This window comes from Otolemur garnettii, unplaced genomic scaffold (assembly GCF_000181295.1).
Source record: "Otolemur garnettii isolate 467f Iridium unplaced genomic scaffold, OtoGar3 scaffold00044, whole genome shotgun sequence".
Lineage (NCBI taxonomy): Eukaryota > Metazoa > Chordata > Mammalia > Primates > Galagidae > Otolemur > Otolemur garnettii.
Genome location: NW_003852439.1, coordinates 6,812,882 through 6,823,888, shown reverse-complemented (window position 1 = coordinate 6,823,888; position 11,007 = coordinate 6,812,882). Strand labels below are relative to the sequence as shown.

The window sequence follows — 11,007 nt, the reverse complement described above, 5'->3', positions numbered from 1 at the left end:
CATGCAGAGACAGGAGTCCCCACTTGGGTGAGGGGTCTAGTGAACAGTAGACACATGGGACTGGACCCTAGGACATTAGTTATACCTAGTTTTTGCCCCTAGACAAGCATGGAGTCGGCCTTCTGGGTGTAGGGAAGGATTGTGGGTGGGGCTTGGCTTCCAGACCTCTCGGTGAGGGTGATGGAGGTACAGTAAAGCACCTCCTATAGGCCATGCTCTGAGAAACTAGGGGCAAGAGGCTCCTGGAGGTGAAAGTACACTTGTCTTCTGAAAGGAAGTACATCCACACACCAGGACTGAGTGCCCAGGCCAGAGCCAGAAAGTGTTTGCCATGTGGGCAGTACTAAGAGCTGAGTTCCTCCATAGCACAAACCCAAGATTCATGGCTAGCTGGGTACTGTTGATTTTACTGTGTGGATAGACACTCATTTGGGAAAGTGACCTGCACCACAGCACCTTCCATCTGGTGTATAATAAATCTAGGCTGGGTGGGTTGGCTCATACCTGAATCCCAGCACTCTGAGAGGCTCAGCAATCCCTTTAGCTCAGGAGTTCCAGACCAGCTGAGCAAAAGTAAGACCCTGTCTCTAACCAAAAAAAAAAAAAGGAAGCTGAGGCAGGTGGATTGCTTGAGCTCAGGAGTTAAGAGACCAGCCTGAGCGAGAGTGAGATCTTGTCTCTGCTAAATATAGAAAAATTAGCTGGGCATTGAGGCAGGTGCCTGTAGTCCCAGCTACCTGAGAGGCTGAAGGCAAGAGGATTGCTTGAGCACAGGAGTTTGAGGTAGAGGCCCATGGCACAGTAACCAGGTGAGATTCTGTCCAAATAAATATTAAAGAAAAATAAATCTCTAAGCAGGGTGCCAAGGAGCCACTTTCAGCCACAGGAGAAGCTAACTCTGGCCTCAACAATAGGCCAAGGTCAACAGTCTCTACCACTGCTGCCAGGGAGATGCCACCAGGAGAAGAAGCATCTATGGGACCTTCCAGATACCCCTGGCTCAGCATCCCTAGGGCATCTTGGACCCTCGTCACTGTCTGACACACATCCATGACTTTCCAGAAAATATGTACTCACGTGCTCTCTCTAGCAAAAGCCGCCACTCAGTCTATCCAGGTTCTGAACAAGAAGTGCAGAGGGTAGGTGTTGGCCAACCCAGTGTCCAGTCCAGAACAATAAATGCAAATGTAGCAGGTATCAACCCTGAGGTCAATGCTATTAAACATGATGTCATCTGCTGGGCACTGTGGGCAGCTTCTTAAAGCAGCTCCATACAAGAGGGAAGCAGGGAGATCAATCTCGGTCCCCTCTGCTCTGCCCAGGGAATCCCAGGGGACACCTGAGGTGCCTAGATCTCAGGTGATCCCAACCTTCCTGACCTGTGACAAACCAGGAGGAAGTGACAAACTAAGAGGAAGTGATTTGCAAGATGAACTAGGTAAGAAAAACTTTGAGCTTCAAAGTGTGAAAGCTGAAGCACCCGGTCAGAGCCATCGTGAACCTGGACACAACACCTGCTCAAAGGGCTGCCCAGGGAGTGGAGGAAAAGGGCACCCCTTTGAGACATAAATCCCAACATGACAACCAGGGGAAACACCCTCGTGCGCACACAAACCGCGGCTTCCCACTTGATTTCAGGGTCCACCGACCCCTCACGCTATCCGTGGACGCTGGCGCTCCTCGTTTCACTGTCAGAAAAACGTGCTTCCCTCATGGAGGCCCTCTACAGAAGGCCGGGCGCCCACCCTGGCCCCAACATCCCACTGCCCGGAGCACCCCGCCCACCGCCCGGTTGTCCCTAGCCTTCCACAGAGGTCCCGCCCACCCCTCTCTAGGGCCCAGCCTTCGCCTCCCCCGGAGCCCTGGGCCCCAGCCCTGCCCCGCAGCCCTTCTCCTCCTCCAAAGACAACCGCCTCTTACTCCAGGGAGACTCCAGCCCCACCTCGCTGCCTCTCCGCTTCCTCGGAGTCCCAGGCCTTAACCCCTACCCTGGAAACACGCCCTCCTACCCTGGAGGGACTCCAGGTCCGCCCCTTAGCCCTTGCCCTTCTCCGGGGACATCCCGCTCCTACCCTATAGAAACCCAGCCCCGCTCCGGACCCCGTCCTCCTCAGCTTCCGAACGTCTACCATGTCCATGGAGCAGGTCTGATTCGAAGCCTTAGATAAAACCGCGTCCCTCATTCCCATCCCTCCCCTCAGTCGGGAGGGTGCCAGGAACACTCGCGAGACCCTGTGGCTACGCTGAGTCCACCCTCCCGCTTCGCTGTTGGCTCTGCCCACTAAGTCCAGGTTTTCTACGGTTGCGGACGGCACTTGCACGATGGTGCTCCTGCAGGGTGGTGGGGCGGCCGCGTCACAATTTCCTAGGCCTCTTGGGCGCTCCTGGTCGCAAGAGCGCCGCTGGTGTAGTGGTATCATGCAAGATTCCCATTCTTGCGACCCGGGTTCGATTCCCGGGCGGCGCACTTACTTTTTAACCCATCTCAGGATAGAGAAAAAACCCGAAACAACGAGAAAATGCCCATTCTGGTGCAACGCGAACGAGATCAACATTTCAGATAGTGGAAAGTGCTAAGAAAACACTGGCACGGCCTTGGGCAACGGAGTGTTTGAGCTGAGAACCGTCTGAGCACCAGTAGCCCGAGCTCGCCACCCAGCACCCAGACCGGGGAGTACCAGCCGCTGTAGGTCCTTTAGCGGGTGGCGCGCGTCTTCCTGGGAGTTGTAGTCCCTCTGCCTGCGATTACCAACCAACAGCTCCCGATGTGCCCCGCGCCAGTTTGACGCCACAACTCCCAACGCGCCCCGCGCCGGGTCGGAGGTGAGGTGGATGGTGCGGCAGCGATGCTGGTAGCGGCGTCCGCTGAGCGAAACAAGGAGCCCATCCTAAGCGTGCTGCGGCAGTACGTGGACTCAGCCCAGCACGGCTTCCGTGTGCTCGAAGTGGCTTCGGGCTCCGGCCAGCACGCGGCCTACTTCGCGCAGGCCTTCCCTTATGCCGAGTGGCAGCCGTCCGACGTGGACCAGCGCTGCCTGGACAGGTGCGGCCGGGGCGAGGGTGTGCCCAGAGAGCTGCCATCCCGGCCCTGCTCTGCCTGCGGCCCTTCCCCTAACAGCCCTGGAAAGAGAGAGCCCCTGGGTATGCGTCCGGAATGGTGCGAGCCCAGAGCGCCATGGGACGCGTGGGCCTCCGTGCAGCCGGGCAGGCCACAGCCGCGCGGGACCCTGATGTGTGAAAGTGGGAGGTCTTGCGGGTCAGGCAGAACTGGGCGCCCAGCCGGCTGCTGCGGTGCAGCGCCAGAGCCCTGCTGAGAGAAGGACTGCGGGACATCAGAAAGACCGTACCTCAATGTGCGCTCCCTTCCTGCAGCATTTTGGCCACCGCTAAAGCCCAGGGGTTGTCCAACATGAAGGCCCCGCTGTACCTAGACGTGACCTGGCATTGGGAACAGTGGGGCGGGATCCTGCCGCAGTCGCTGGACCTGCTGCTCTGCATCAACATGATGCACATCAGTCCCCTAAAGTGCACGGAGGTTTGTTGGAGGAGTTGGGTGAGGCTGTCCTCTGGCCCACCGCACCCCTCACTCTGCACTAGCTGGGACTCTGGGTGCCACACTCACCTCAGGTACCAGTAGGGAATGGGGAAGGAGCCTCACTGCTGTCCTTCCTCCCCCTCTCCAGGGGCTCTTCAGAGCAGCAGGACACTTGCTCAAACCCAAGGCTCTGCTCATTACTTACGGGGTGAGTGGTTCTGCCAAAGACAGGACCTCACCTCAGAGGTCCCAGCTGCCTTCTGGCCCCCACCCTGTTCCCAATGGCCCTGCTCCTTTCTGGATTGCCTGGCTCCCAGCTGAGCTCTGGCCAGCCACTGGCACAACCTCCCTGCCCCTCCTCAGGGACCCTCTCATGGCTGCCTGTCACCAGCATTTAAACACACCCAGGCTCTCCTCTCTGAAACCTCCCCCTCCTTGTCACAGTCTTTCTGTACCCTCTTGGTTGTCCCCATGGGACAGGGAAGGGAGTATTGCTTTTTCATTCTCTGGGCCCCAGCATGCAAGTCTATCCTAGGACCACTGGGAAGTGGCTGACCCCCATCCAGTGGCTGTGTCCTCCATCCTCACAGCCCTATGCTGTCAACGGGAAGATCTCTCCACAGAGCAATGTGGACTTTGACCTGACCCTCAGATGCAGGTCAGAGTTGGGTGGGAGGGGGCCTGGCTGGGAGACCAGGTGGGCTGAACATCCCCCAAGCCATGACTCCATCTCTCTTCCCCCTGCAGGAATCCAGAGTGGGGGCTTCGGGACACAGCCCTCCTGGGTGACTTGGGCCAGGCCAGTGGCCTACTCCTGGAGAGGATGGTAGGTGGGGAGAGATGGGGGTACAGGTGGCCTCCCTGGGGTCCAAGGGCCACTCCTCCAACAAAGCATTTCTCTAGGTGGACATGCCTGCCAACAACAAGTGCTTGATTTTCCGGAAGAAGTAACCCCACTCCTTCATCCAGCTTACCTGCATCCCAGCTAAAGGCTCTTTTGGCCACAAACCAACACCACCAGCCCTTGTGCCAGGCCTTGGTGCCAGCCCCACCCAGTCTGGCCTCTTGGCTGGCAGCTGGTGGGCTGTCCAGAATAAAGTATTTTCTGCTGCCCTCTTGCTGGTGTCCACCATGTTGCCGCCTGGGAGCACCTTGTTGGGGGTAGTTGGCAGGAGGGATCAGGGGTTAGGGGCATCCTGGGCTTTGCTACTAGAGCTCAGATAGTAGAGGGAGAACCCAGAGACAGTTGCTGTCCTGGAGGGATTGTTTTGGTGATACAGGGAGTCCCCTGTAGTGAACTGTTGCTTCCTGGTGATCTTGCACCAGAGCCAAAGCCCTACTTAGTGATAAGTCCTCAGCTAGAAAACAGGCTGGGGTGTGGGGGCATCTACAAGGGTCAGGATCCTCAGACCAGTACCAGTATGCCAAGACACTGTGGCAGGAGGAAGGCTTTTATTATTAAGCAGGGCAGGAGAGTGGGAGTGGACATTCAGGGGTGGCTAGTCCTGGAAGCGGTTAAGCAGTGCACAGGCCTTCTTCTCAAGGAGCTCTGAGATCTTCTTAACACGCTTCTCACTGGCAGCACGGATATAACTGCCTGAGTCCAGCACAGCCACGCCGTCACGCACCTCACCCATGATGACCAGTGGCCCATCACCTACTGTCACATTGGGGCAGGGGCAGGCCCAGTCCATGCCTCTTAGTGTCACCTCCAGGTACTTGGTGCCCAAGAATTTGAGACCCATCTTGTCATCCTTGAGTACATCGTCCAAGGCCACACGGGCGATGCCACCACCAGCAGCTTCAGGCTCCTCCAGCACCTCGGTGAGCCGCCCCACTATGGCAAAGTCACTGCGGCACAGGCTGGAAGCCAGCTTGCTCCGGAAGCGGCAGGTGCGGCAGGGGGGTGTGCGGGGGACAGGGCAGGCATCTTCACAGCTCTCACGGCTCTCAAAGTTGTTGCTGTTGCCCTCACAGCCACTGTACACGAAAGGGTGGCACTGCTGCAGCAGCGGGCTATAGGCCCAACGCGGCTCCCAACCCTGGCAGGGGCCCTGCACGGCGGGCAGCACACAGGCATCTCCGGGGCCTTGGGTACAGGCCTGCTGGCATGCCTCATATGTTTCAAAGCCCCGGGCAGCCCCATCACAGCCAGGGACCGGGAAGGTCATGCAACCGCCCCGCTGAGGGTCAAAGTGCCAGAGGACATGGTGAATGTTGGTGGGGTTAGTGCAGGCCTGCGTGTCTGGCAGGCACTCAGCTGGGGCTGGGATGCTGGGGCCCCTGCTCCTGGCCGGCTCCCGCTGGACTACAGAGAGCGGGAAGTCAGCCCGCAGCAGGCCGGCCGCATTGCGCGCAGTGCAGGTGTACAGGCCAGCATCCTCAGGCCGGGCATTGTAGAGCACCAGCTGCCCAATGCTGGTGACTACTACGTTGCCATACATCTGGTCTGGGCGCATGATCAAGTTCTCCCGCTGGTGGCTCTGCTTCTCCCAAGTCACGGCAGGTGGTGGGCGACCGCTGACATCGCAGTGAAGGCTGGCAGTGCCCCCCACCTGCACTGCCTGTGGGGAGGGGCTACTGTACAGGGCAGGTGGGACAGGGGCAACACCAGGTGTTGGGCGGGCAGTGGTTTCAGGTGGCCCTGGGCTGCTGGGTGGCCAGCTGAGGACATGTTTGCAGGGTACAACGTGGAGATGAAGACCACGCAGGCAGGCCTCAGCATCCATGTAACAGCGATTGTAGTAGGTGAGGCCATCAGAGGCACAGGTGAAGCTGGGCTCCTTCTCACAGCGATCTCGGCAGCGGCACACAGGCTGCCCATCCCAGATGTCACAATTGGAACCCTGCTGTGGGCACACAAAGCCTTCGCAGGAGGCCGTGATGGCAGGTGCAGCTGGGCCCCCATCAGGGAAGCGAGCTGCTACACAGCTGTGCAGCCCGCACACGTTGGTGCAGCACTTCTCAGCAGCTGCACAGTCCTAGGGAGTGGGGGGCACTTCAGCAGGAGCCCTAGCACTTTCCCAGCCCTCCCCCAGGGGTATCCACCCCTGCATCAGGGCAGGGGTGAGCCCCCTGCTATGTGGTTGGAGCCAATGACTACCTCCCCTCGAGCCTTAGTTTCCTCTCTGAAAAGCTGAGGAAGTTCCCTCCATCTGGCATGACCAGCTACTGTGCCACAGGTCATCTCCTGTAACCTCACCAAGTCCTCAGACAGCCCCAGGTGGTTGCATTATGTTCATCACAGCAATAAGGACACTGAGGCCCAGCAAGGGTGTGCCATGTTTGCCTACCACTCAAATAGTGCAGCCTCACTGCTCTGGCCTCACAGACTGCTGGCCCTGCCTGCTCTTGGAGGTCAGCATCTGCTGGTTTAGGCCAGGGCAGTGCTGTGTGAGGGTAGGTCTGCCAGCCTGGTCAGAGGCCTGTGTCTATGCTGCTCTTCAAAGAACAAATGGTATCCAGAGTGGAAGGGGTGAGTGTGGTGAGCAAGAGATAGCTGAGGGAGCAAGTAATAGGCTCTTGGCTCTTCAGACAACTGAGGGCAAATGTCCCCTGGGATCCTCCTGCAAAAGGGGGTGGGGGAGAACAGCCCAACAGCCCAGCAGCCTAGCTAAAAAGTTTGGCAAGCCCAAGAATAAAGCAGACTTAGGGTTGGGGTCACCTCAGAGAAAAGGGCCAGGGGTCTGAACTTCCCGAGGCTGGCCATGTCCAAGCCCCAACACTCCCAGCCCCTACCACGCTCACCTGGTCCTGGCTGCATGCACGCTCGCAGGTGCTCTGGGCATCCACCCACAGATGGGGGCTGAGCTGGTTGGGGCACACACCTGGGTGGTTCCCAGGCTCTGGTAGCAGGCTGGCCCCTGAGGTCAGCCCCATGAGGAAGAGAGGCAGGAGCAGCCGTGGGGTGGGCATGGGGGCCGCTGGGCCAGGGGATTTGGGGGGCTGTGGCTATCAGCCACTGTGTGGGCCCCACGGAGTGCAGCCCCCGCAGGCATCCGCCCTCCGGCCACTCTCTGGGCACCCTTCTGGCCCCTGGGGCTGAAGCCCACACAGGTGCTTGTCCCAGTGCCCAGACAGGTGAGTTCCAGGGTCTCTCTGTGCTCAGAGTCAGTCCACGTGGCCTGGTCCTGCTGTTCTAACCAGTGTGTGGCGGCTTCTAGGCCCTGGTCAGGGCAGGACAGGGATGGGGAGGGGCAGAGGACTGGGGAGGGGCCAGAGGCCCAGGAGCACAGAGCCACTGGCCAAGAGGGTCACTGTGGGGCGGAGAGGGGTATGGAGGGGACGCTGTAACCTGAGCCCCTCCCTCTACACCAGGCTCTAGGAGGAAGGGCCAGCTGGGGTCAAAGTCTTCTTGAGGACCCTCCCCTACAGCTCAGGAGGGAGGGGGCAGGGCTGGCAGATCTCAGCTTTTATTCCTGACCTCTGAGGACCCCTTCAGGCTCCCATGCAGTGGGGGTGGACAAGCACAGGCTCCTCATCCCACCACCAGCTGAGGCAGGTCTAGGCTGGCAAGTGTCATCTATGAGAACAGGTGAGCCATGGGGAATCCACATAGCCCAGCAGATGGTGGCAGGGGGCTCTGTTCTCTTTCTGGGCAAGATTCTACAACCTTCTCCATGACCCTGACGGGTTACATGTAACACTGAGTCTTGGGGTTGAATTTCCTCTCCTGGGTTGATGCCTTTGCACATAGCCTGCTCCTCCTCTGCTGACTGTGGGGTGGCGGAGCTTGACAAAGAACACGGCTTTGCATTCCCAGAGATCCCCTCACCCTTCAAACTAGGGCTCTGGAAACTGAGGACTCTGTACCCTCTGGGCCCTCCCTCAATGGGCAAAGGCATGTACAGAAAAGTGAGGCCCTACAGCTGCCCACAGGGACAGTCCACATGTTCACTGACCACATGAATGGATCTATCACACAGGCTGCCTAGCCCTGGATACATGGCTCATGTGGAACTGCACCCTGAAAAGAGAGTGTCCTGAAAGTTGCTCCCAGAACACAGATGCCCTAGTGATCTCTCCCTGCCCCCAACTGGCTGCCAGCAAGAGCAAGCATCCCCCTCCAGCCCAGCTGCAGAGGCCCCTCCTAGTGTGGGGGGAGGGCAGGGGCTGGCTTAGCTCTGCTGAGATCACACAGAGGCAGCAGGACAAAGGGCCACCCAGAATCTACCCTTCCAAACCCTTCTAGGGGTGTGGGGCCCCAAGGAATGATGTTCTTGGAAGACAGGATGGAAAATGTCCCTATTACCCTGCATCTGACCTTCTGTTCCAACAGCCAGGATAATGAGCCTGGTCTAGTCAGAGGGCTACCAGGCGCCATGGTCCCTGTCCAACAAAGGAGCCAGGGCTGAGGAGGCCCCTGATAATGTGAAGATGAGAGCAGCTGGGCCAGACCTTGGCCATGGCTCCCTGCAGGTAGCAGGGCGGGTGCTCAGGATAGCCTGGCAGCCAGGGAGGGGCCATCGAAGCCAGAGGTTATAGCCCTAAGTGTGCTGGTCCACCTCGGCTCTGACAGCTGGCAGCCCCATCCCCTGCACATCCTGTCTGTACACAGCTTTTCCCACTGAGGGTGCCAACCCTGGGTCCTGGCTCTTGGGGGTTCTTGAAGCTGTGGCAAGTTGTGGGAGACAGTCCACACCCAGGCCATCTGCTGCTGGGGGCTTTGGGTTAGGGAGGACTTAGCACAGGGTGACTGGCCATTGCTGGCCCAGCTGGTCTCACTGTGAAACATGGTATGGACCGTAGCCAGGCCCGGACATCCTGCCCATCCACAGCCCTCATTGGGTCACTCTGGCAGGTGCAAGGCAGTGCTGGCCTGGCCTTACTCCACCTTTACCTGCCACTGGCCAGACAAAATGAGACTAATTTACACAAAACATGGCGATCACAGCTGAATTACATTTACTGTACAAAGAACTAAGAACAGTTCAGAAAGAACCCAGGAATGGTACAAGTGTCAAACAGCAGCAAGGTAGTGTTGATACCATGAATGCAAGACCACCCAGGCCCTCAAAGTCCCTGTGATTCTGTTCATAATTCCAAAAAAAGGGACCCTGTGGCAGCAAAACATAAATGGGGCCAGGAGAGGGTAAGATGATTGGGCCAAACTGTCTATGCCCAACCCTACTGGTGGTCAGGGCTAGGGTCCCTGGGAGCTGTTGCAGGGGCCACCTGGCCAGGCTCCCTTGTTCATCTGGTAGTTCATGGAGGCCATGGCCCTGTGTCTTCATGTCTGCCCTGGTGACACTCACTACAAGACTGTCTCTGAAACTGAAACATGCACTGTGGAGAACCCTGGTGAGAGGGGCCATGGCCCAGGAAGGGCTCCTTCTGCACATTGGCCCTGCCTGTGGCTAGGGAGCCCAAGGGCAGGAGGTAGAGCTGAGCACCAGTGCAACCCTCAGTGGGGTCACCAGGCCAGACTGGGCCGATGTAGTGGGGGAAGGGAAAGTAATCACAAGTGACCATACCCTTAGGCCACTAGGGCTGGAGCAGCTGTGAAGGAATGGTCAATGGCTTTCAGAGGAAAAGCCTCCTCCAGGCTGGGGGGTCCTTGCAGAGAACTGTAGCACCCAGCACTGCAGCACATGGCACGAACAAGGCCACTGTTCCAGGGGGTGTCATTAAGAAACAGATCAGAGTGGTTTCAGTGACATGTGACCTCATGGGCAGAAGGGCAGCGACAGGTAAGCAGCAGCTAGGGGAACATATCTGAGGTCAGTGAACAGAAGCTGCCAAGAACAGAAGGCTGAATGGAGATGCCCAGGGGTCCAGACACCACACCAGGCCCATAGGCCACAGCCCCATCAAGTATTTACAGGTCTACAGATAGGTCTGCATCTTCAAGTTAGAAAGAAAGATGCTGTTCTGGGTTTTATGTAGTAAATGTCACCAAAGGTGTCAAATGATAACAAAAAGTTTCTCAGCCCCTGTGTGAGGGTCCTGTGGAGTGACAAAGGTGGGGGCTCCTGAGTGTAACCTCTACCTCCCCTCTCCAGTGAGTTACCTAGGCTCCTATGCACAGGGATGACACCCAGAAAGCTGGTAAAGTCACCCCTACCCTGCCACCAGGGCTCCCAGAGCTGCACGTGCCCCATCTGTTTCCCACTGGTTTCTGAGCAGCCCCAGCCCCAAGAGTTCAGAGGAGGATTCTGGCTGTGATGGCTGACTCCCTTGTCACTGCCTCAAATCTCCTCTTGCCCAAGCCCAGTCAAACTCATCCCCTGGCTGACATAGCCACAAAGAGGCAAGCTTGCCATGTGGCTGCATAAGAATTCCCTCCCCTAAAAATGTACAAAACAGGTGAAATGTTCTCAGTATAAATAAAACAAAGGTGAGCCAGGTTCCATCCTGGCCTGGGCCCAGGCAGCCAAAGAGTCCTGGGTTTGTTTCGGACAGATCCTGTAGCACCAGCAGCCCCACTGCCCCACATGCCCACTGAGCATGCTCTCTCTCTGTGTACCCCGTCC

At 58.0% G+C, this 11,007-nt stretch overlaps 2 protein-coding genes and 1 non-coding gene across 5 annotated transcripts; 2 read left to right on the top strand and 1 right to left on the bottom strand.

Annotated features, from left to right (window-relative positions):
- Positions 1-2,396: 2,396 nt before the first annotated feature.
- TRNAG-CCC lies at positions 2,397-2,467 on the top strand. The gene has a single exon. It is a non-coding gene; the product is annotated as a tRNA-Gly (tRNA).
- A 310-nt stretch (positions 2,468-2,777) lies between these two features.
- On the top strand, positions 2,778-4,653 carry METTL26 (methyltransferase like 26). 3 transcript variants are annotated; one of them, XR_002773622.1, is made up of 6 exons: positions 2,778-3,043; positions 3,373-3,535; positions 3,684-3,743; positions 4,071-4,193; positions 4,283-4,361; positions 4,439-4,465. XR_002773622.1 is itself a non-coding variant. In XM_003790882.3 (6 exons), the coding sequence occupies exons 1-6, from the start codon at positions 2,847-2,849 to the stop codon at positions 4,484-4,486; spliced, it is 615 nt and encodes a 204-aa protein (XP_003790930.1). In that variant the 5' UTR covers positions 2,778-2,846; the 3' UTR covers positions 4,487-4,653. The 3 variants fall into 3 exon arrangements, 2 of the variants coding, with proteins under 2 accessions (XP_003790930.1, XP_012661171.1); XM_003790882.3 differs by having other exon boundaries at positions 4,126-4,193; positions 4,439-4,653; XM_012805717.2 differs by lacking the exons at positions 3,373-3,535; positions 4,071-4,193 and having other exon boundaries at positions 4,439-4,653.
- Positions 4,654-4,981: 328 nt separating this feature from the next.
- Positions 4,982-7,462, bottom strand: WFIKKN1 (WAP, follistatin/kazal, immunoglobulin, kunitz and netrin domain containing 1). Its single transcript, XM_003790746.3, has 2 exons — positions 7,283-7,462; positions 4,982-6,516 (listed from the first exon to the last, which is right to left on the bottom strand). The coding sequence occupies exons 1-2, from the start codon at positions 7,448-7,450 to the stop codon at positions 5,035-5,037; spliced, it is 1,650 nt and encodes a 549-aa protein (XP_003790794.1). The 5' UTR covers positions 7,451-7,462; the 3' UTR covers positions 4,982-5,034.
- Positions 7,463-11,007: the final 3,545 nt, after the last annotated feature.